This window comes from Boleophthalmus pectinirostris, unplaced genomic scaffold (genome assembly GCF_026225935.1).
Source record: "Boleophthalmus pectinirostris isolate CB_2022bp ecotype Guang Dong unplaced genomic scaffold, ASM2622593v1 HiC_scaffold_10, whole genome shotgun sequence".
NCBI lineage: Eukaryota > Metazoa > Chordata > Actinopteri > Gobiiformes > Gobiidae > Boleophthalmus > Boleophthalmus pectinirostris.
Window position 1 is genome coordinate 31,899,172 of NW_026570971.1, and position 25,911 is coordinate 31,925,082.

Genomic DNA, 25,911 nt, shown 5'->3' on the forward strand with positions numbered 1-25,911 from the left:
GCTCAATTCCGATTTTTTTTGTGAAATCCGATGTTTTTGTGAGGTCGTTCACATTTCCAATTAAATGTGTCTTGTATGTGTCTCCAGTGTGAACATTAAACGGCCCAAAAGTGTCCCACATGTGACACTGGAGACACGACGACATCAACCACAGTGAGCGTCTGTGTTTATGGAAGTTGTCCAAACATGGATGCGAGTATTGAGCACCTGGAGATTTTAAAGTTCCTCTTGTACCGGAGTCAGAACATGAACAACTTACTTGTTTTAAGGAGGAGATTGAGAAGGAGAAGGACGAGGTTTTTGGTCGTGGTGTTTTGTGGGACAGCGACGTCCGTTGAAAGGAACGTGTGGATGTGGAGACGGAGCCAAGAGTGGTGAGTGGTGATGTGCTTCACTTCAGTGACATGGAGTTCATTAACAATTTTCTCCTACTTCAGCGCAGAATAGTGACGTTTGTGGCTTGTTGATAATGTGTAGGTGGATGAATGCACTTTGGCCGTTCAGACTGAAGTCACATGTCAAAAGACCAGATGTGTATCGGTTTTAGGAGCACATATCCAAGTGTCTTGGGTCACATTTGAAAAAATCGGATCTGTGTGGTCATTAAAAGATCAGATACAGGAACATAGGGGCCAAAAAATCAGATTTGGGTCACTTCTGTCTGCAGTGTGAACATAGTCTATGTGTCTCTTTAGGGGGACCAGATGAGATTGGCTGAAATTCAGGACCCGGGGGGTTAGGTTCAGAAATTTTGATGCATTCTAATTTGCTTTTATTTACAAACACACAAAAATCCCTTTAATTAATAAAACAATGAGTTAATAAATTAATAAATGATTGATGAATTAATAAGTTAATAAATGAGAGTGTACACATGCACATCAGTATCCCGGTTATGATCGGGTTTTTTGAGTATCCTGGTTTCTTCATGGTGCATATAAACACAGTAACCCGGTTTCAGTATCCCGGTTATGAGAAGCCGGGTTACTGTAGTTGGTATATTCTGATAGTACTGGGATACTGTGGCATGTAAACGCACTCAATGAGTTGCTTACATACAAAACTGAAGAAAGAACAAGATCTTGAATCTGGAGCATTCACACTAAAGACGAACAACTAAACATAGAGAGATAAACTACATGATGTACACTGCTGGTACTGCATCTCGCTGTCTCCCCTCTGCTCTCCACTCAGCTCCAAATGAGGCGGCTGCTGTGTACTGTCAGCCCGCGCCTTCAGTCACACGCTCTTCTCTGTTATGACAAAGAAGGCGACCGAGGCAAATGTACGCCTTGTGAACAGAGCGTCTAGAAGCCGCCAGGGGCTGCGTGCAGTCGACACAACCTTTCCATGAACAGTTTTTACTCTTAATCAGAAAATAACTCCTCAGTATTCTGTTCTGTTGAGTGTAATTTTCAAAACATTTAGAGCCAGATTCAGGATTTGGGACAACAGCTTAGATTTCAGGACTGTTCAAAATGTTTCAGGATATCTTGTCATCCTAGTGCTCTTATACTTGTTCTGATACAACTCAACATCATTCTAAAGCTATTCAGGAATAGTTCATTTCTGTCCTGTGAATGGGACTTTTTAGTACTGATATCTGCTCAAATGAATACTGTATTTTACTGACTATAAATTGCACTTTTTTCCTTGGTTTGGGTGTTTCCTGCCTTATACTCCTTTGTGATTTATATATTAACATTTTCAGACTGACAGCTGTGAGACGGCGCTCTAGGCTTGTGTATGAGTTTTCTGCGCATGTCTCCTGCAGAAAAAGCCACTGTTCTGCTGCAAGTAGTGAAATATGCAGCAGAAAATGGTAATCAAGGAGCAGAAAGAAAGTTTGGAGTGAGCGAGGAACTTGTGAGGGACTAGCCGAAAGCGGGAATGAACAACACAGTGAAGGCCATAACAAGTATAAAGTATATAAAGTGTCGTGAGTATACCACATTTAATGTTTAACCACTGACATCTGATATATGTGTTTAAAGAAACTGCTGTGTAGGTTGTGTCTTTTTAAGGAAATTCTGTACAGAGCAGCTGACAAGGGGACATCCTGGCTGGCACCAAACCTAAATAGATCCGGTCATTTCCATAAATGGAGAGGCTTCAGGGAGGATCCAAGGAGTGAACCTGATCAACATATCATGATGCATATATCTGTGAATGTATATACTGGGTTAAGGGACAGATGCAGGTGTTCACACTGCCTGAAGTAAGACCTGTGTAGAAAAGGCCATCAGGGACAGTGGTTTGACCCAGAGCTCTGTTTTAGAATTGTATTGTATAGAGAATACATTTTTGTGATTTCAACGGATCGATTCCAGTCATTATTTTCTACAACTGGATTACGCCAACAACAGCTTCACGGCAACTGGGAGGGGGCGACATGAAACTTTCCTGGAAGTCACTGGATGAAAAGGACTGGACATCAGTGACAACTGAAGTTGCGTGGAGTTGCTTAGAAGTGACACAGACGATGAAGAATTCCATGAATTCAATGGATTTAGTGATTTGGAGTGAGATGGAGAGTTTGGTAAACTTAATCTGTTCTGTTGTTTATGCTGTAGTTATCTGAAGAATTGTTAATATGTTACTTTAACATATTAACAATTATTCAACCTTTGTTCTATTGTTATTATTATAACTTGCCTTTCATAAAATATAATTTCATAAATGTCGGTTCCTGGTCTCTGATTTTATAAAATGTATTCCCCCAAAAAGTGCAACTTATATATGTTTTTTTCTTCTTCATTATGGATTTTTTTGGTTGGTGCGACTTATAGTCCGAAAAATACATACCGTATTTTCCAGGCTACTAGTCGCTCTGGATTATAAGACCCACTGTCATTAAATGGTCTATTTTTTTTACTTTTTTCACAAATAAACCGCACTGGACTTTAAATGAAACCCAACAGTGTGATGGGTGAGTGGTTTTGTTTGTTTGTTCGTTCACAGTGACTCTGGGCTTTGTTCAGTTGTGGCGTGTAGGGAGGGTGTGTCTGGGACCAACGGATTGTCGGCGTGTTCGCAGTGACTCAGTTGTTCAGTTGTGTCTAGAAGTGGCACATTGCACTCGCTTTTTCGGTTCGTTCCTCCGTTCCGTTCCTCGTCGGCGTGGAGTGATGAGTGTGTCTGTGGGTGTGTTTCTCTGTGTGGTCTCTGTCTGCTCCATGTGTGTTTGTGTGTTCTGTGTGTGTTGTGGCTTTGTAGTTTACTGAAGTCGTACTGGGACACCTGAGTGGATTTGTGTATGGGGCGCTCTGGATTGCGGGGCGCGCGGTCGTTTCTTGATGTGGTTAGAGGTTTAAGAGCTCGTCTAATAGCCCGGAAAATACAACATCTAGCTCTGATACTAGTTTTAGTGTGAGATTTTGTAGACCTGGTTTAGACCTGGTTTAGTTCTTCTTACACTCAGGCCTCACAGAGTCACGTGGGCCCTTCTTGAAACTGTCTTTAGACTCATTTAACCCTTAAACCGGTTTTTAATAGTGAAATCTAAACTCTCTCTCTCATAACTCTCTCAGACCTCTATCATAACTCTATCAGATCCTTTTTTCCATTCACACATCACTCTGAGTCTCTTTAATTTCCCCTCGCTCTCTGCAGGTACACCTCGTTCCCTCCTCCTCCTCTTTCACTGCTCATCCTCTCCTCCTCCTCTGTTCTTTTCTTTCACAAATGTCTCTGTAATTTGCCTTTCTTCTCTACTCCTCTATGTCTCTCTTTCTCCTCCTCTTCAGTCTCTCCTTCCTATTCTCCCCCTCCTCCTTCTCTTCCTCCTATCACTCTACCCCCTGTTCTTCTTTTCTCCTCCTCTTCTTTCTCCTCTTCCCCCCTCCCCCTCTCCTCCTCCTCCCTGATACAAATCTCTCTTCTCGGCGGTTAACTCAAACGCCTGGTATCTCGTGGCGACCTCGCTCGGATCTGTCTCTTTCCGATTCAAATCTCACAGATCGGGTCAAAACGTTTCATGAATTTTTACCTCCCGGAATCAGCCCCAGAATCCGTCATTTCAAACTCATTTCCACAAAAGACGTTTGAATGAATCCATTTTCCCGTCTGTGCCAAATCCCAGAATAATGGAACGCTGATATAACTGCAGTTTACCCATTACACAGTTAAAGGGACATTTACACAGTGTACAAGCAGGACTGAAGCGGAACTAAACCAGGACTCAACCAGGACTCAACCAGGACTGAACCAGGACTAAATCAGGAAGTAAACTAGGTCTGAACCACATCTAAACAGGACTTGACTTTGACAAAAATTTGGATGAAACAATCTAAAATAATCTGAATAATTCTGAGTCATTTTCACAACTGCAGTTTGAGCGAGGTGCTTCTGAATCTGAGACGAGTCTGAGAGGAACACGACTCAAAGACTCTTAGACTGTAAAAGTTTGTTATAAAAAATTTATCAGAACTCAAGATGTGAATTGGAAATGTGTAAAATGCATTAGTCCAAATCAGGATTAAACCAGGACTTAAGAGGGACTACTGCAGAACTAAACCAAGACTAAACCAGGACTAAACCAAGACTAAACCAAGACTAAACCAGGACTAAACCAGGACTAAACCAGGACTAAACCAGGACTAAACCAAGACTAAACCAGAACTAATCCAGGTCTGTATCTTGCCTGTTTTCGCAGTAGACGATCTTGAGGTCCATGTTGACTCTGGTCACAAACATTTGGCAGTCTATCCTCACTTCGTTGATGGTGGGTGGGGGCAGGGCGTGTGCCACCACCACCATGCCCATGACCTGAGCGGGCACTGCCCGCGAGTGAGTGAGCGCCATGCGGATCCGGAGACGCCCCGTCACATGGATCACCTGAGAAAATACAGACAGCACAGAGAGAAGAGGTGAACTCTACACATGTGTGTGTTATTCTCTCTACATACAGCAGCTCTACACATGTGTGTGTTATTCTCTCTACATACAGCAGCTCTACATGTGTGTGTGTTATTCTCTCTACATACAGCAGCTCTACACATGTGTGTGTGTTATTCTCTCTACATACAGCAGCTCTACACATGCAGCTCTACACTGTGTGTGTTATGCAGCTCTACATGTGTGTGTGTCGTCTACATACAGCAGTGTGTTATTCACATACAGCTCTACATGTGTGTGTTATTCTCTGCAGCTCTACACATACATATCTACAGTCTACATGTGTGTGTATTCTCTCTACATACAGTCTACACGTGTGTGTTAGCAGCTCTACAGTGTGTGCTCTCTACATACAGCATAAACAGAAAACAACTGCACTAGCTTTGTTTTACTAATATTATTTTGCTCGTGTCTTGTTTTGGTGGGAGTCGCTTTCTCTCTTGTCCAATCATCTCCTCTGGTGTTAGCTCCTCCTCCTCCTCGCTCTGCACAGGTGCAGATCATGGATCTATCATAAGAACTGGATAAGCCCCTGCCCCTCTGTCTCAGCTCCAGACAGACTAGTGGTCGCTCCAGGTACTGCAGCTCCTGGAGCTTAGGCCCAGAAAGAATTCTCCCTCAGAGCACAATGCATTTTGGGAATTCAAACTGCCTGTGTTCAACTGACAGGGCATCTAGCTTTCACAAAGATCAGATTTTGTAGGATTCTTTTCTATTTTCACAACATAAACTTCTTAAATTTTTAAATTGTCAAAGCTGAAAAGTGATCTTTGTAAGAGTTAGACTAGCACCGCTCTGAGCCCGCTCTAGCTCTGCTCTAGCAGCTCTCGTTGTGATTGGTCCAAACGCTTCACACTGTGCACGTTACAGACGTCACACAGGTGGGAGGACCCACTGAAAACAATATGACGTCATCTTGGGTTCACCTTCCACATTTTATTCTAGTTCTATGGTCCAGCTGTGACTCTCACACTCAGAGTGCTGCTGTTGGAGCCGCACAGGGACCACGTGTTCACACCACAACTGTTCTTTTGTTAAGGAAAAGGCTCCTGCCACTCCGGCAAAAACAGACTCCCAATGGAATTAACTAACAGAAACAAGGCTGTGGTGGCAATAGTAATAGTAGTAGTAGTAGTATTTATTTTCAGTATTGGTACCTTGTATCCTGAGCTCTTGATGTGTACTCCTCTCTTGGTGAGCGTAGACTTCATTCGGATGAAGAAGGACCTCTCCAGCGTGTTGTCTGGAGGCAGGAGGCTGGGGCTGGTCGACTCCACTAATGAAACAAAAGCAAAGACAAATAAATAAAGAAACAAATAAATACTGTACCAGGTGTGGCGGCCAGAGTGCGCCTAAAGCCTCTCACAACAACAACAGAAACAGAAGGACTAAATACAGGTGCCATGGAAAACAAATCACAAGAATAAATCAGGCCCAAAGCAGGACTAACCAGAACTTAACCAAGACTAAACCAGGATTAAACTAAAACCAAACACAGGTACCATACAAACAATAACCTAAAATCTCAAGAGTAAACCAGGACTCAACCAAGACAAAACCAGGACTAAACTGGGACTAAACCAGGACTAGGGCTAAACCAGAACCACAATCCACAGTGACGCTTTTAAACTGTTAAAAAACTATATGGGAAAATAACCGTTCATTTATAAAACGGTGTAGTAGATCCAGACACATTTAAAGTGATTAAAACTGTAATAATAGTGTCAGTCTGTCTCAGCCTTTGTCCAACTGTCAATCAAACCCGTCCAAACACGTCCAAACATGTCCAAACTCGTCAGGGAAAAGAGGAGGAGGTAATTAACGCGACACAGAGACAAATCAGTCAGGTCCTCAAAGATCTATATAAAACCAGACGAGAAATACAAACAGCAACTATGATCTAATGGAGGAGAGTAAAACTGAAGCGATGAAACTAAAATAGAATGGTAGAAGTTAGGAGTTACATTCAGTCTGTTTAAAAGTCCTATATTATGGAAAATTTACTCCTGAGAGCTTTAAGTCATGTTCCAATGTTGTTACCTGCTCAAAAACAAACCTGGAGTTGTGTTTTGTTTCATTCAGACATGTTTGAGTAACCCTTTATTATTAGTCTGTTTCCATCTCCATTCCTCGAAATGTTCCGTTCCACCTTGTGATGTCATGCAGTGGTTGTTGTTTAACTTGATAGTTAAATTTTCTTCAGAAGACTGACAATTCCAGGGCTGAAATGATCCAAATGGTTCTTGTGAAAGTGTATGGAGTTTTAAAAACACTAGAACATTTCTTGTATTACCACGTGACGTCACAAGGTGGAACATAACAGACCGGGTTTAGACCGAGTTTAGACTGGGCTTAGACCTGATTTAGGTTTAGACCAGGTTTAGACCAGGTTTAGACCAGGTTTAGACCAGGTTTAGACTGCGTTTAGATCTGATTTAGACCGGGTTTAGACAAGGTTTAGACAAGGTTTAGACCGGGTTTAGACCATGTTTAGATTGGGTTTAGACTGGGTTTAAACTTGATTTAGGTTTAGACCAGGTTTAGACTGGGTTTAGACCTGGTTTAGACCGGGTTTAAACCAGGTTTAGACTGGGTTAAGACTAGGTTTAGACCGGGTTAAGACCAGGTTTAGGCCGTGTTTAGATTGGGTTTAGACCTGATTTAGACCAGGTTTAGACCAGGTTTAAACCAGGTTTAGACCGGGTTTAGACCAGGTTTAGACCGGGTTTAGACCAGGTTTTAGACCGGTTTAAACCAGGTTTAGAAGACCAGGTTAGAGACTGAGATTTTTAGACCGGGTTTAGACAGACCAGGTTTAGACCAGGTTTAGACCAGTTTGGGTTTAGACCTGATTTAGACCGGTTTAGACCAGGTTTAAACCAGGTTTAGACTGGGTTTAGACCTTTAGACCGGTTTAGACCTGGTTTAGACCGGGTTTAGACCAAGTTTGACCAGATTGTTTTCAGTTTGAGAGAAGAACTCAGCCTAAATATGCAGGATTTGTGAGCTAAATGTGTGAATGAAACAAAACACAACAGAACATAGATTAGACCCTTTAATGTGGTCTGACTTCTTCAGTGACTTGTTGATATGGGACTAAAACAAATCAAAGGACTAAATCAGAACTAAACCAGGACCATATCAAAGCTTATACTAACTTGGTGCACTTCTAAAAAACAATATGAAAATCAAATCTTACAGAAATACCTGGAAGACTAGATTGTCTTCACAAGTAAACCACGACTATTGGCTGGACGTGAGCTTTTCTTTGACATTGCTTTTTGTTTTGGTGCGATCGTGGACGATGAATTTTGTACCTTCTTTGCCATTGTTGGTTTGTGCGACCATAAACGAAAACAAAACTGGCATCTTTAAAAACGAAGATAAGAACTAAAAAGAAAAGAAAAAATAAATAAATAAAAGTGATTGTATTTCTTTTTGACGGGTTAGTATTTGGAACAACCTGAGTGATGATTTTAAAAGTCTAACACCTTTAAAAAAAGAGTTTAAAGCGTTATGTTTTGAAAGATATAGAGCTCTGAAATGAATGAATTATGCATTAAATTTTGTAGTAAGTTGTAAGTCAAATTGCAAATGCAAACTTGCTTTTCATACACTGCTTTCTTTCTTGGAATTTTGTCATTGTTTTAGACATTATAAGACATTATAAGTACTTTTCACTTCAGCCTAAACTCTTTCGGTCACGATCCATGGGGTTGTGGTCTATGTTTTGTTTTGTTTGTTTTGTAGTACTGCAAAATGACCAAATAAAAACTACTACTGTTCCAGGGTTAGGTCTGACATATCCCAATCAGGAATAAACCAGAACTAAACCAGGACCAACCAGGCCCATCCTGAACCTAGTCTACAGTCCACAAGAACTAACCAAGTCAACATTACTCATATTAACCACAGGAATGCATTCAATGAAGCACTAAACCAGAACTTAACCAGGACTAAACTAAACCAGGACCGAACCAGGACTGAAACAGGTCTAAACCAGGTCTAAACCAGGTCTAAACCAGGTCTAAACCATCCGTCTCCACTCTGACCCTCTGTTGAAGTCCAGTGAAGTGAGCTCTGATTGATTAGATTTGAGCGGCCATCTTGTGTCTGTCAGCTCGTCCTTCAGTCGGACGTAAACAGGAAGTGCATCTGTCACTGTCACGGTAACACAGAGGGCGTGGACCAATCAGAGTGCGGCGGCTAGAGGGCAGGGACCAATCGGCGAGGAGCGTTCTGAAGGTGAGGAAGTCCATTTGTCACGGAAAAACGCTGCATTTCCAAAACACAAACATTTATCGCAGAGACAGAGGAAGAGCATCTACTAATCATAATAATGTCAACAAACAAGATGGCCGCCAGCACGACACCGTTTAAACACCCTCTAGTCTGATAAACTGTCTCTGTAACACTGATCTAATGTGAGGAAATGTTCCGCAGTGGAGCTTTAACCCTTTTCTATAGTCTGATAAACTGTCTGTGTAACTCTGTTCTGACGTGAGGAAATGTTCCGCAGTGAGGCTTTAACACTGTTCTAACACGAGGAAAGTTCCGTAGTGGGGCTTTAACCCTGTTCTAATGTGATAAAATGTTCTTCAGTGTGGCTTTAACACTGTTATAACGTGAGGAAATATTCCGCAGTGGAGCTTTAACCCTGTTCTAATGTAGTGTCCTCCTCAAAAAATATCCTTGGATTATTGGGTTTTGTTCCTGCCACTTTTTTAGTCTTTTTTTTTTTTTTTGTCTTTTGTCGTTCTCTGCACAGCTCCCGACACTCTTACACCTGGTGATGTCATCAGGTGGTGACACAGAAGCACTCCTCTGGGTTTTTAAAGTCCATTAATCTCTCCTTTTTTTCCATACACAAACATTATTTTAAGTCCAGTACATGAAGTACATGAAGTCCAGTAGTCTAAAAAGATATTTTTATTCATTTATTTTATTTATTTATTTAAAACAAGGACAGTGCACAGAAAACATTAAACTCAGAGAGAAAAGATGGTCTGATTTAGCTCTTGTCCGTCTGCTGTCCTTGACCAGGTACAAAATATATTAAGGGAACAATTTACAATTTAAAACGTCAGTATTGATCTAAAATGAGTTAACATGTTAAATCACAGAAACAGATCTATGTGTCATTTTTAATATTCTACATGTAAGGCCCACACTCAGTCACATGATGGAGCAGTGGGCGGAGCTAGGGGACAGGGGGTAGGTGGAATTTTCAGAGATGAGGGAACACTATAATGTGGCTAAAATCTAAAAGTGGAGTTTGTACAATGTGTCTCCTTTAAAAGTCTTGAAAAACAAAAGAATCTGTGATCTAATAACATCTTAAGAACCTTTACACTCAGTCTTTCTCTCCTCTCTTCTCTCTCTCTCGTCTCTCTCTCCTTTCTCTTTCCCCATCTGTCTCTACACCTCTCCCTCTCACCTCTCTCATCCATCTCTCCCTTCCTGCCCTTCTCTTTCTTCACCTGTCTCTCTCTTCTCCCTCCCTCACCCCTTCCTTACTGCTCACTCTTCAGTCGTCTGTGCAGTTTGTTCTTTTCTTTCTCCCCCTTCCTCCCTCTCTCCCTCTCTCTCTCCTCCCTCCCTTCTGTCCTCTCTTCTCTTTACCTCCCTCTCCTCCTCCCCCTTCTTCCCTCTCTCCCTCCCTCCCTTCTTCCCTCTGTCGTCCGTAGAGTTTGTTCTTTTCTTTCACTTCAAGGGCGTCGTTCCTCTAAAGCGCAGCTCATTTGCATATTAATTCCTTCTTTGGCGTTTTCAGATTAGAGCTTGTCAACACGAATCAGGCCTGATCAAAACCACTGTTCACCAGAGACTCCCCTCACCACAGGAGGGGCCACACCGGGCTTACACCGGGTTTACACCGGGTTTACACCGGGTTTACACCGGGTTTACACCGGGTTTAGACCGGGTTTACACCGGGTTTACACCGGGTTTACACCGGGTTTACACCGGGTTTACACCGGGTTTACACCGGGTTTACACCGGGTTTACACCGGGTTTACACCGGGTTTACACCGGGTTTACACCGGGTTTACACCGGGTTTACACCGGGTTTACACCGGGTTTACACCGGGTTTACACCGGGTTTACACCGGGTTTAGGGTTTACACGGGTTTAGACCGGGTTTAGACCGGGTTTAGACTTGGTTTAGACTTGGTTTAGACTTGGTTTAGACTGGGTTTAGACTCGGTTTGGACTGGGTTTAGACCAGGTTTAGACCAGATTTAGACCAGGTTCATACTTGGTTTGGGTTTAGACCAGGTTTAGACCAGGTTTAGACTTGATTTGGGTTAAGACCAGGTTTAGACTATGTTTAGACCAGGTTTAGACTGGGTTTAGACCTGGTTTAGACTGGATTTAGACCAGGTTTAGACTGGATTTAGACCAGGTTTACATTTGGTTTGGGTTGAGACTGGGTTTAGACAAGGTTTAGATCAGATGTAGACTGGATTTAGACCAGATTGGACCAGGTTTATACTGGGTTTAGACCTGGTTTAGACAAGGTTTAGATTGGGTTTAGACTGGGTTTAGACCTGATTTAGACCTGGTTTTAGACCGGGTTTAGACAAGGTTTAGACCAAGTTTAGACCTGGTTTACACTGGGTTTAAACCAAGTTCAGATCGGGTTTAGACTAAGTTTAGACTGGATTTACACTGGGTTTAGACCTGGTTAATACTGGGTTAAGACACTGGGTTTAGCCAGTCTAAACCCAGTGTCTTAACCCAGTGTTTGATCCTGGTTTAGAAATGGTTTAGACCAGATTTAGACCAGATTTAGACATAAATTAGGCCTGGGTTAGACTAGTTTAGTTTAAACCTGTTTTAGACCTGGTATAGTCCTGGTTTAGATCAAGTTTATCCAGGGTTTATAATAAAAGCAGATTAGACACGGTTTAACTTGGGTTTAGACCTGGGTTAGACCTGGTTTAGACCTGGTTTAGACCTGGTTTAGACCTGGTTTGGACCAGGCTTTGACCAGGTTTAGTTCTGGTTTGATTCTAACAGGTTTATAAGCTTTTGTCTTGGTCGTACAGATGTATGAACTGAACAGGTTTAAAGCTCACTGTGGAACATTTCCTCCCATTACAACAGGGTTTCAGTTGAGCAGAACAGACGAGAGGTAAACAGAGGTAAACTATCAGATCTGGATCATAAAATTGTTGTTAAATAAAAGTGGTTTAGCTCATATAATATAAAGTTTATTTTCTCTCTCCTCTCTCCCTCCTCCCTCTCCCCCCCTTTCCTATCCCCTCCTCTCTCTCTCTCTCTTTCTCTGGGGTCCACAGAGACTCAGTGTCCTCTGCCTGATACATACATGACTTTAATAACAGATTTGTCCTTCAATTGTCAAACAGGAGCAGACCTCAGAGACGCCACAGAAGAATGGAGAGAGAGAGGGAGAGAGAGACCGAGAGACGGAGTAAAAGAGAGAGAGAGCGAGGAGATAATGAGGGACACCTGATGACTACAGAAACAAAAGGTAATCTCAGAGTTTCCCCCAAAGACGAAACGCCACCGAACGCTAGAACACAGAGAGGAAGAAAGAAAGGAGAGACGATGATAAAGGGATGATGAGAGGAGACAGACAGAGAGAGTAAGAGGTGAAAGAGAGACAGAAAGAGGAGGGAAAGGAGGAAGAGGGGGTGTGGAAGGAGAGAAAGAGACGGAAAGAGAGAGAAAAGGAGGAGAGGAGCAGGTCTGAATAAGAATGAACCTTGACTCTACGTTGGTTTAACTCACACACGGCAGGTTTCCAGACTTTTAGAGGAAATTTCACTGATGTCCTTTAATTTCCTTGAGACAGATCCAAACTTTTATGTCTCTGTTCCTGATTTTTACGTCTTAAAAACATGAAAAAGACGATCTAACTTATTGTAAACATCTTGCAGAGGTCCAAAATTATCCCTCACTTGCAGAGACCAGAATTGAAAAAAAGTCTCTCATTGACCCAAATTAAAAAACAAAACAAAACCTTTGTCGATTTTTTTTGGGCAATTTTTTGTTTGTCATTTAGTTCAAAGTAAACATCAGACACAATGAAAGTGAAAATCTTTACTTCACCTGGTGTGATTATTTTCTATTTTTATAACTGACTTATCTTTTTTACTTTCACCTAAAACCGATTTGACAGTACCGTATTTTCCGCACTATTAGTCGCTCTGGATTATAAGACACACTGTCATTAAATGGTCTATTTTCTAACTTTTTTCACAAATAAACTGCACCGGACTTTAAATGAAACCCAACAGTGTGATGGGTGAGTGGTTTTGTTTGTTTGTTCGTTCACGGTGACTCTGGGCTTTGTTCAGTTGTGGCGTGTAGGGAGGGTGTGTCTGGGACCAACGGATTGTCGGCGTGTTCACAGTGACTCAGTTGTTCAGTCGTGTCTAGAAGTGGCACATTGCACTCGCTTTTTCGGTTCGTTCCTCCGTTCCGTTCCTCGTCGGCGTGGAGTGATGAGTGTGTCTGTGGGTGTGTTTCGCTGTGCGGTCGCTGTCTGCTCCGTGTGTGTTGTGGCTTTGTAGTTTACTGAAGTCGTACTGGGACACCTGAGTGGCTTCGTGTATGGGGCGCTCTGGATTGTGGGACGCGTAGTCATTTTTTGATGGGGTTGGAGGCTTAAGAGCGCGTCCCGGAAAATACTGTAATATACCAGTAGTAGTAGTAGTAGTAAGTAAAGTAGTCATTAGTAGTATTATGTGTGGTGGTAGTAGTAGTAGTAGTACTAGTAGTACTAGTACTAGTAGTAGTAGTAGTAGTAGTAGTAGTAGTAGTAGTGGTGGTGGTAGTAGTAGTACTAGTAGTACTAGTAGTAGTAGTAGTAGTAGTAGTAGTAGTAGTAGTAGTAGTAGTAGTAGTAGTAGTAGTAGTAGTAGTAGTAGTAGTAGTAGTACTAGTAGTAGTAGTAGTAGTAGTACTAGTAGTACTAGTAGTAGTAGTAGTACTAGTACTAGTAGTAGTAGTAGTAGTAGTAGTAGTAGTAGTAGTAGTAGTAGTACTAGTAGTAGTAGTAGTAGTAGTAGTAGTACTAGTAGTAGTAGTAGTAGTAGTAGTAGTAGTAGTAGTAGTAGTAGTAGTAGTAGTAGTAGTAGTAGTAGTAGTAGTAGTAGTAGTAGTAGTAGTAGTAGTAGTAGTAGTAGTGGTAGTAGTAGTAGTAGTAGTAGTAGTAGTAGTAGTAGTAGTAGTAGTAGTAGTAGTAGTAGTAGTAGTAGTAGTAGTAGTAGTAGTAGTAGTAGTAGTAGTAGTAGTAGTAGTAGTAGTAGTAGTAGTATTACATATCATAGTTATTGCCTAAAAATGTAAATAAATAAATCATACATAAAGATAAATAGAGATACACGGATAAATAAAGTATATATTCTATCATCTATCTATCTATCTGTCTATCTGTCTGTCTGTATCTATCTCTCTCTATCTGTCTGTCTATCTCTATCTGTCTATCTATCTGTCTATCTGTCTATCTCTCTATCTATCTATCTATCTATCTATCTATCTATCTATCTGTCTATCTATCTATCTATCTGTCTGTCTATCTATCTATCTATCATCTATCCGTCTGTCCATCTGTCTGTCCCTAAGCCCGTCTATCTATCCATCTAATAAAACCAAACAACAGAATACTTTGGTTGCTATAGTAACCATACGATGGACAGACCTCATTGTTGAAATTCATTCGATCAAATTGACTCTTGGAATATGAAGGTCTATTCATACTTCAGAAGAACTTAAGAAATTGTTCTTGCACCAGAAGTGGCCCAACAGAATGACATCATGTTGTTGGGTCAGGTCCTGTTGGGCAGATCTTGCAGTTTGTTCTCAACACCTCAGTTGAGCAGAACATTGTTTGTCCTACATCTTCACTCTGACTGGTTATTTATGTGGGTGTGGTTTATCTGCTTCCTTGCTGTGCAGAGCAAGAAAAGAAAAGGATGGTTTTGAGTCACAGCTGGCAGAAATGGTGAGAAAATCCAAACATCTGTACAACATGACACTCAGTGACTATAAAGACGCCAAACGGAAAGAAATTCATGAAGGGAGATTGTCAACATTTTAGGCTCGGATGAAAATCAGTGTAGAAAAGTCTGGACTCTGGAGCAATCTCCGTGACAAGTTTGCGAAAGCCAGAAGGCGGGTCAGCCTGGAGGACGAAAAGAAATAAAGAAACAAAAGAGCGAGGGGGGCGGGGCAGAAGGGCAGCAGAACATCTTTTGACGTATGAAATGTCAGAGTCCACATGAACTTTATTCTTGTTCTTTATCACCTCAAGAACAAGAACAAAGTTTTTATGTTTTTATGAAGTATGAATAGGCCTTAAAGTGTTTTACTGACAATTATTTGGTCAAAGTTTATGAAAATTGTATATTCAAACTGTTAATAAATGTCAGAAAACAGAGCAGAGGTGAGTGAAGTCTGACTCTGATCATTCTGCTCAAATACTAGGGCTGGTATCATTAAGAAGTTGCCGATACGATACATATCTCGACACAGTGCACTTTCGATTCGATATGATATATTTCAAATTGATTCGATACGGTTCAATAAAAAATAAAGGCTAAATCATCGTTGTGATACTAAAATTCTTTGTTAAACCACTTCTTGTGCAAAGTTCATATGAAAAACAAACATTTTAATCATCAAAACAGTAAAAATGTCAAATGTGTCACATAAACGAGTTTCCTTTCACTCCACAAGCAACAAAACTGTAGCTGTAACAAAATAATTTAGTAAAATACACCTAAAAATACTCTTGGTGATATATCGATACAGCAGCCCACGATATCGATACTGTATCATCACATTAAACAATACGATATATCGATATTCCGATATTTTTGCACACCCCTATCAAATACACTTGTTGTTTTGTTGTAGTGAAGAAGTTTAAAGGTGCACTGTGTAACTTTTCTGGTGGAGGTTCAGTCAAATGTTTCTCTCTATGGAGATATTATTGCTATTAAACCTTTCTATCTTCATGGAGACCAAAGCAGACTAAGTTACAGGTCAGATCTGTGGAGAGGCGACCCCGCTCACAGTCAGAATATTGTTTTTCTAGATATTTTTGAGCTATAAAACCACATGTACCTGAATAAATGTAAAGTAGAGCTGTTTAATGTCACATTGTGGAACATTCCAGGCAGAGCAACAGTTAGTTAGAGTTAAGATTAAGAGTTAGAGTTACAGGTTAAATTAACATCTGTAGATTAACTCAACTAAACCAGCCCCCATCTCAGTCTGACACACTGGGATACAGGTGGATGGGAGGGCATCTGACACAGAGGACATAGGAGGATTTAATAAGTCTGTCTCTCTCCAAACTTAAGTCTTATTCTCACTTCCTCTGTAACGAGAAAAGCCCAAATCCCTCAAAGTATCATCATCTCTGGAGTTTTCCGACTTCTAAAAGATTTCCTCAAATCTGTTTCCCACATTCGGCGCCTGGGAACGCTGCTCACGACCAGGTGAAAAAAGAAAAGGCTCCAATCACTCAGAGTTTGTCTTTTATTTTGACGGGGGAATCAAAGGAAGCGCTCACATCTGATCCGGGCTTTGTCTGGGTTTAACACGACCAGTCTGAGAAGGAAAGAGTGGAAAAGAGGACAGGAGAGAGAGAGAGAGAGGGGGAGGAGAGCGGAGAGAAGAGAGAGGGGAGAGGTGGAGAGAGAGAGAGAGAGGTGAGGAGAGAGAGGAGGAGAGGTGAAGAGAGAGAGAGAGAGGTGAGGAGAGGAGAGAAAGAGAGAGAGGGGAGGGTGAAGAGAAGGAGAGGACAGAGGGAGAAGAGAGAGGAGGAGAGGTGAAGAGAGAGAGAGAGGTGAGGAGAGTAGAGAAAGAGATGAGAGAGGGGGAGAGGTGAGGAGAGGGAGAGAGAGAGGTGAGGAGAGGGAGAAAAGAGGGGGAGAGGTGAAGAGAGGGAAAGGAGAAAAGAGCAAGAGAAGGGGGTGAGGAGAGGAGAGAAAGAGAGGAGAGAGGGGGAGAGGTGAAGAGAGGAGAGAGAGAGAGAGGAGAGAAAGAGAGAGGAGAGGAGAGGTGAGAGAGAGAGAAGAGAGAGAGAGGGAGAGAGAGAGTGAGAGAGAGGGAGAGAGGAGAGAGTGAGGAGAGAAAAGTGAGGGAGAGAGGTAAGGAGAGAAAAGAGAGGAGGAGAGGTGAAGAGAGAGAGAGAGGAGTGAGGGGGGGAGGTGAAGAGAAGAAGACAAAGTAGAGGGAGAATTGAGGAGAGGAGAGAGGAAAAAAGAGGAGAAAGAGGGGGAGGTGAAGAGAAGAAAGAGAGAGGAAAAAAAGAGGAAAAAGGGGGTGAGGTGAGGAGAGAAAGAGAGGAAAGTGGAAAAGATGAAAGGGAGGGGAGCGAGGGAGAGAAGAGACGGAGAGAACGGAAAGAAGGAGAGAGGTGAGAAGGTGAGAGGGAAAGACTCAGAAGATAGCCGGAAAGATGATTAAGAGATAATTAGGTTAAAATCTGGACAAATTTGGTCGGAAATGAAGGAAAATTCGTCATAAAGATTTGCTAAATGGAATAAATCCGGTGAAAATCAAACTGAAATAAAACGATTGATAAAACTGATGATTTGAGTTGATTCTTAATGATCAGAACTGAAGAAAGGAGAACTGACTTTTGATGGACGGAGAGAAAGGAGAGAGAGAAGAAGAGGGAGAGATGAAGGAAAGAATGGGTAAAGGAGGGATAGAGCGGAGAAGAGAGAAGATGGGGAGAGGAATAGAGGGATAGAAGGAGGTGATGAGAGAAAATAATGATGTCCAGGTCTGATCCGTCTCTTCAGTAGAATCATGATCCTGTTTTGGGCTTTAGGGCGAGAGAAAAACATGACCCAGGCACCGTCCACTCACAGACCCCGTTTACACTGAAAAGAATCACCGGAAACAATCTGCATCCAGACACGTCGTTTCTGTGTTTGCAATCCTTCCCTATCCACACAGCTTTGAGCATATTTGTTTACGCTTCACAGAACCAAAACTTAAAACCACATGACTCATTTGCATAAACTAAGCAATCAAAAAAACAGCTTGTTATTGGGCACTGATTCGGTTCAGCTTCTGTCAGACTAAAGGACACGACTATGAGTGTTCTTTCTGTGACAGAGGGGTGTTCTGTTGATGGTGAGTCTGTTCTGTGCTTTTATCTCATTGGAGATGGTTCATGTTAAACTTTTCAGAGATTATACGTCTGCAGATCGTATACAAAGACCATATATATGAATGGACATATATTCTAGCCTCTTAGTGTTTTGGCGTTGAATTTCTTCGTGGCACACGGACCTACACGGACCTACACAGAGAGTATCAACGTTTTCAGGAGTCCACACAGTGTCGGATCAGATCTGTACTCAAATGAACTCTTTCGAGCTGGTAGCACCAGATCGTTCCGTCTCTGGAGTCATTTTCAGTCAGATTAGTGTGGACGAACACTGCATCCACAATGAAAACCACTTGAATACGTACAAGTGTGTTAGTTTCAGAGGAGTTTTAGAGGAGTTTCAGTGTAGTTAGCTCCTCCTTCAGGCAGATATAAGACAGTGTCCACCAGCATCTGACCACAACTGAAGCAGCTTGGATGAAAAACGTCTTCACTCTAAAACTTTTGTCCAGTGACAGAATTGGATTCTTTTGCTGCAGATGTAAAATTTTGTCAGAGAAACATTTGCCACGTTTACATGAGAGCTTTAATTCTGAATAAAAATGTATTCCACTTTAAAAACACCATGTAAACACTCCTGCGAGCATGTCTGTGTTCCCTCAGCCTTATATACCCACATTTCTAAGTTTTTTTTTTTTTTTTTTCTAAAATTAGGCCCCATCTTTCCACATTCCCTTTATCACCAATTTGCATGAGATTTTATCCCCATTTCTCCCAATCTGGTCGTCAGTTACACCCAACCTGTTCTCCAGCAGCAGGTGACTACAGGTGTAATGTAGAGGTCATGATGAAAAGGATCCTCGGACTCTGAATCACCCCTTTAAATGTGGTATAAAGTACAAATGACTTGAATTAGAGTTTCACTTTGAGAAAAATCTTAGAAATAAGAAAAATCTTAAAAATGAGGGACCATAGAGCTGTGGGCTAACCCCCTTTAATCCTAATGAAAATGATTATTCGGAGTTAAACTTAATTCTGAAGTTTATTCCGATTTTAAAGCCAAATAAATTTATTCCTGGATCATGTTTCACGTTTATTCTTCTTAAGTGGTTCTGCACATGCTCGTTGTGTCGCTCTTCTGACGTGATCTGGATGATCCGGCTCCACCAGTCTTCTCTTCGGACTTTCATCCACGTCTCTTTGGATTTGTGAGCGGGATGTGGCAGTGGGCTGAGGTAGAGCAGCCTCACACTCACTTTGTCTTCTTCCTCCTTCTCCGACACTCTTTCCTTCTCCTCCTCAGCTCACAGACGTAAAGAGCGATGAGACAATTCTCCAGCTGAAGTTTGGATCGTTTTTGTGTCAGTGGCGTAACGACAAACCGAGATGACAGAAAAGTCGGTAGCAGCTGAAGTGTGTGTTTTCTTTGGTTGACGTTGGTGTCTCTGTCCATTCAGAACCTTCCCCATGAGGAATTCAATTAAAGATGATTTAATGAGTTTTCCATGTAAACCTCAATTCAGAATTATTATTTCCATGTAAACTAGAAGAAGCATATTTTAATTACGAAGTATTTAATTCATTCGGGATTTAAAAAACGGACAATAAAATGTGTAATTAATGACTTTAGTACAATTACTGTTACTGTTCTTTAAACTCTTCACTAGGTCTTGACAGTTATAATTCCAAAGATCTCTTTATGAATCAGTTGGATTCATTATGAATTCTCTGAGCTGGTGTTTGGTCTGAAGTTAATTTACTCTGTGTTTAATCGTCGTCTACGTCGCTAAAGCTAATTACTCTGAGCACACAGTTAGCATTATCTCTGCACGTCGTACTGAGCGCGTGCGGTGAACTCTGACCTCGTCAAACACAGACAGTGGCACGGATCAGGGCTAACGCTAAAGCTAACGGTGCACTCTGCTCTTTCTGTGTCTACATGAAGCACACGGGGACCAGTGAACACTAAAGGACGTACAGTACTGACAGCTAAAACAGGTGGAAATTCTGAGTTTTCAGACATGGACGCCATTTTGAGGACTTGCACATTTCTGGAGGGTCTGGCGCCACCTGCTTGTCTCCATGGTGGTGTTACTACTTTGTCTGCATGTTCCACAGTATGGCATTAAACTTCTTAACTCTTTCTTACCTGTAACTTGGCCTGACTGGAATGTTAAAATGAGTGCATATACATGCACATGAGTATTCCGGTTATGATCGGGTTTTTTGAGTATCCCGCTTTCGTCATGGTGCATGTATCCCGTTTATGGCAGTATCCCTGTTATTAGAAGCCGGGATACTGTAGCTGGTATATTCCGATAGTAACCGGGATACTGTGGCATGTGGATGCAGTATCCCGGTTACTGCAACATAAATTTGAGTGCGCATGCGTCCAAAAGACAAATACTTTTCAGTCTTTTCACCACTACAACAGCGACATAAATAAAGTGACCATACATGAGTGAAATGACTGCGCTAAACCTGCACAGGAATCTGCACACGTGTGATCGCTGAAAAGTTAAACATGAAACATCTCCTGTACGATCTACACACAGAACAGACTCACCATCATCAGCCACTCCTCTGTCACAGAAAGAACACACATAATCCACTGAGTTGTGTCCTTTAGTCCGACAGAAGCTGAACCACATCAGTGGCACAAGGAGCGAACTGTTTTCATTGGCGCTAACAGTTTATGCTAATTAGCCATGTGGTCTTAGTTTCAGTAAAACATAAACAAATGTGACAAAGCTGAATTATATTATCAAACGGGCTGATGTGGTTATGGTGCATATGTTATAAAGCTGAGTTTATTCATGCAGAATATTTTAATTAAAAATCTACACGTTGGGTTTGATGTGTGCAGTGGATTGTGGGATACCTCATAGCTCTGTACCGCTGGTTAGAACCCATGGATCTATTAAAATAACCTCCCGAGCTTCCTGTTTGTATTTTTCCGGGTTTATTAACTTAAATTAGGTTAACGTTTGCACTTGCACATTTGTAAGATTATGTGAAGAAACCGGGATACTCTATTTGATCATGTAAACACGAATATGAGTGTCCCGGTTTCTCAACATGCATGTAAACGCAGTATCCCGAATACTGACATAACCGGGATATGGCTAATAACCGGGATACTGATGTGCATGTAAACACACTCATTGTTTAAAGACATGCTGTGTAACATTAGGGCAGACATATTGTGCCTGTGTGTGCTCTATAATTATAATCTACGACACCTGTGGATGGTTATAATTTTCACATTTTAAATCACAATATTCCTCTAAAACGACTTAAGAAAAGAAACAAGTGCACTGACTTCTGTGTTAGAAAACTGTGGTGTCCAGTGAGAGCTGACGTCACCGTAAACATCATCACAACAAAGCACCGCATGCTGAGGGCCCTCCCGTCGATATGTTTGTTACTTTTTAAATGTAATTCTAAATTTGTTGATAATGGTAATTTTGTAACATTAAAGTAAAACATTTTTTATGTTTTTGTTGCTCAAAATATGCGTCACAGCCGTTGATGTGCAGAAGCCGAGAGGGGTCACGACAAATGCAAATGCCGCGACAAATACAAATGCGACAACACAACAAAAAGCCACAACACACCAAAAAAAGCCACAATGGAAATGACCGCGGGACTCTATTTTAATGCAAACGCCGCAACATACAAAAGCCACAACACATAAAAGCACAAACAGAAGTGACCGCGGGATTTTCCGAGGGCCCAATCAAGCAGCAAGTGAAGAAGAAGAACTACAATGTGAAAAGGAAAGGAACGGAGAAGTTGGAAACGTAAGTAAAAGTAATTTATTGTTGTTGTTCACGTTGTAGTTCTTCTTCTTCACTTGCCGCTTGATCGGTCCGTCGGAAAATAGAGTCCCGCAGTCACTTCAGTTGTGGCGTTTTGATGTGTTGTGGCTTTTTAATGTGTTGCGACATTTGCGTTTGTGTTGTGGCGTTTGTATTTCTTGCGGCGTTTGCATTAAAATAGAGTCCCGCGGTCATTTCCGTTGTGTCTTTTTTTGGTTTGTTGTGGCTTTTTGTTGTGTTGTCGCATTTGTATTTGCTGCGGCGTTTGTGTTTGTTGTGACCCTCTCGGCTTCTGTACTGATGTACCCAGCACTGATCTGGCAGCCCAGACTTACCGGCACTTACACCAGCAACATGATTTATTGAGCTTTTCGACCCCTGGTAGGTAAACGATGGATAAATCCAAGAAAAGAAAAGTTTCTGAAGAAAACAGAATGTTTATTGCTACGTGGGCAGATTCACACACGCTCCAGTACGCGTGATAAAATGATGACGGAAACAGAAGCAGATGCATTTTGGTTCGCTACAGTTGGATAATTTAAGTAGATTTTTATTTCCTACGAGGAGGACTCAAACAGACTTTGAAAGTAAGCATCAACCAAGTGTCTTTTTTTTTTCAGAGTTCACAGTGTTTTTGTTACACGCAAAAATAAAATTCTGTGTTCTCTGTAGCATTTATTGATTTCATTAATGCAACACACTATAAACTTTTATACAGAGCACGAAGGTAAAAAAATGATCTGCAGTGTTCTCCTCATTTCAGATGTCACAAAGGTTTTGTGGCTGTTACATGCAAGCATTTATGTTTGGTTTGTGTACTGCTGTCTCCTCTGCCCTGTGAGTTCAGGTGCTGTGGGTGGGACCTGACTGAAGCTGATTGGCCAGCCAGCTGCCAATCAGGTTGGAGAGGGTCGTTTAAAAGGAGCTGTATGCTGCCTCTCTCTCTGTGTGTGTGTGCGTGCGTGCGTGTCTGTGTGTGTGTGTGTGTGTGTGTGTGTAAGGCTGCTAGCCAAGGTCTGATGAAGTATTGTTAGTGTAAGACAATACTTGTGTGCAGAGCGACACTGTACCTAACAAAAATAATAATAATAATGATTTAAAATAATATGTAAAGAGCAACGTAAATAGCAGCTGTAAATAAGAAAATAGGTGTTTCCTTGTTCGGTGGAATTAGATCAAAGTGATCCCAAATCATGGATCACTTTTTTCCACTTGTAGATGTCATCGAATATGAAACAAAAGCCAAAAGTCACCAAAATCACCACTAACGTCACACAATACTCCTCACTACCAACATTTTAAAGAAATATTGGTGCATCTTTTATACTGTAGCAGTTTAGCGCTCGTCAAACCACGGAACACTCTTGAAGCACTCTGAACCAATCACAGAGCGCAACTTTCGATGAGCCAATGAAACGCTTCGATACACTGAAGTGACTGACACACAGAGCGAAGCAGTCGGGGGAGGGACCGACACTTCCACACTTTGGTCACGTGAGCGGCTGCTGCGAGACGAGCTCCGAGCTCCAGAGCTCAGTCTCATTTGTCCATCACTATACATTAGTTATCAGTTGTTGCCACCCTTGTTGTTTAGAGTTATCCAAATTGTCCTTTTTTAGATCAGGTAGGCTAGGCTGTTTGATTTCTTTCCTTTTGTAGCCTAGTTTTCAGTTAGGGCCTGTTTTGTTATATTTTTTGGTTTGTTGATTTGGTACAACTGGCACACGCCTCCTCCCACCAACCTTTTGTTTGTTTTCTGTACACGTATTGGTGAATGTTTGGCCTAAAAATAAAAAGTTTGCCAAACCTACTTTGCCTCAAGGATTGTTTTATACTCGGCTGTGTCCCTTGTTGGACATAGGGGACATAACAGTGGCTCTGGGTGGTTTCATTTCTGTGGGAGACGCTCCAAATGGCTCCTCGAGTATTTAAGTTTACCGACCCCTGATCGAGAACAAATCACTCCAAACACAACTGCAGATGGTCAATCAGAAGGAGACTACTGTACAACTCCTCAAAGTCCAGTTTGCAGAACAGGTTTGCTTTAAAGGCAAAGTAATAACATCTCCATGGAGACATAAAGCTGCATTGTGTAACTTTTCTGATGGAGGGTCCGTCACCTGCTTTTCTCCATGGAGATGTTATTGCTTCATCTGGAATGTTTCACAGTTTCGTATTAACCCTTTCTATCTCCATGGAGATCAAACCAGGTGAAGTTACAGGTCAGATCTGTGGAGAGGCGACCCCGCTCACAGTCAGAATGTCTGTTTTTCTTGGTATTTTTGAGCTATAAAACCAACTTTAACTGAATAAATGTATGATAGATGGTCCGGTCTAGTAACGGAGGGAAATGGGCAGATTTTTGACATTCAAATGTCTCTTATTCAGAAACTAGAGGGACTATTGAAATAAGTAAAGTATCAGAATGTAGGAAAGAGTTACACTCCAACAGGGTCAAGTTAAACCTGTGATATTCTTTCAAGTTGTTGACAAAAAATTTAAAAACTCATGTCGGTAACGGAGGGAATGAAATATGCAGCACTTTTTGGGCAATAAATCCAAACAGTGATAACTCTTGGTTCTCACTTCCATATCCTTAACAAACTGGTTTGAATATTTGCTTCATATAGTTTTCTACCATATGGTACAAGATTAGGTTGAAAAACCTCTTACTTTTTGAGTCATGAGATTTTTTATTAAGAAAGGTCATGGTAACGGAGGGAAAAGTAACGGAGGGAAAATTGTGCAAACAAGTAGAAGGTGCAGGATTTTACATCATTTGTCAGTTTTTTTCTTTGGAATACTTTAATATTACTTCAAAATGAAGGTGACTATTTCTATAAAATATGTCAGTCCTTTTGAAAACTCATGTCCCTTCATCAACAGTTCAAAGATGGAATAACACAAGATATGATGAAATACATCCATTTATTGACATGATTTTCAGGTCTTTGAAATTTGGGAAATAATTTTTGTTCCATGTTTCATACATGGTCTGTTTAAAACATATGGAACTTTAGAACCAAAAATGGTACAGAAAAAAGGTCAACAGTTTCATAAACTAGAGTACATATGTATCTGTTCAATACATTTTTATATCAGATGCATTCACTTGAATTTTTGACCTTGATGTTTACTTCTGCTTGACCAGGCCCAGATCTGTTTAATGTCACAATGTGGAACATTCCAGACAGAGCAATGACATCTCCATAGACACAACCAAAAAGTTTCACAGTGTACCTTTAAATAAGAAAATAAATTACCAGAAAATTTTAAATCAGATCTTAAAACTCAAACCGGGGCCTTTATTTAATCTGTCGTTGAAGAAAAGAACGAATGAAAAGTGTTTGTGTTTGAGGTAAACATGTGACACAAACTGAGACAAATGTCAGGTTTCCCACAGAGACACAGGCCCTGAACGCACCGTCTGCACAAACAACACCTAGACTGAGATGGGCACAGGTCAAATAGTTAATCTGCAGATGTTGTGGTTTGGTTGGAACCATGTCACTGATAGAAACGTTCAGGTAAAAAAAATAAAAATACATTTGTGGATTTTGGGTCTTAAATTAGATGTGTTTCTTCATGTTTTTGCGAGTTTCACAGATGAAATCGTATTCGTCTCACTTCTGTACAAACATAAAGCAGTACCGGGGCTTTGTTTTGGCGTAGGAGCCGCCCTTGGGTGCAGCTGCCTCAGGGCGGATGTGGCGGGTGCAGAGCCGAGCGGAGTCATTATGGAGAGGGGAGACAGATGGTGCGGGGTGGGGTTAGCATTAGCATTAGCATTTGTAATGAGAAACGTGAACAGGAATAAAGAGACGAAGAGACGGGGAGAGAATTTATCCTAAAAACTAAAGACGGGAAGCCATTGTTGAAGGAGAGTTGTTCTGCAAAATGGACTTTTCAGAGACTTTAACAATGTTTTAGTTGTTTCCTCTGAAGTTGTATTCAGAGTGATTCATACTTGAGTAATTCTTCTGTATTCAAGACGTCATTGCTACAATTATTCACCACCACCTGTGTATAAACACTTAAGAAAATAACACAGGAGAGGGAAGTGCGTATGCAGTGTTGGGAAGGTGACTTTTA

The 25,911-nt window shown here is 41.3% G+C and overlaps 1 protein-coding gene across 1 annotated transcript in view; it reads right to left on the bottom strand.

The window, feature by feature from the left end:
- LOC110153085 (neuronal PAS domain-containing protein 3) overlaps positions 1-25,911 on the bottom strand; it is a 268,760-nt gene that overhangs the window by 23,018 nt on the left and 219,831 nt on the right. Inside the window, 2 exon segments of the mRNA XM_055161442.1 lie at positions 4,643-4,836; positions 6,054-6,172. Of these exon segments, the coding sequence (XP_055017417.1) occupies positions 4,643-4,836; positions 6,054-6,172 (313 nt within the window).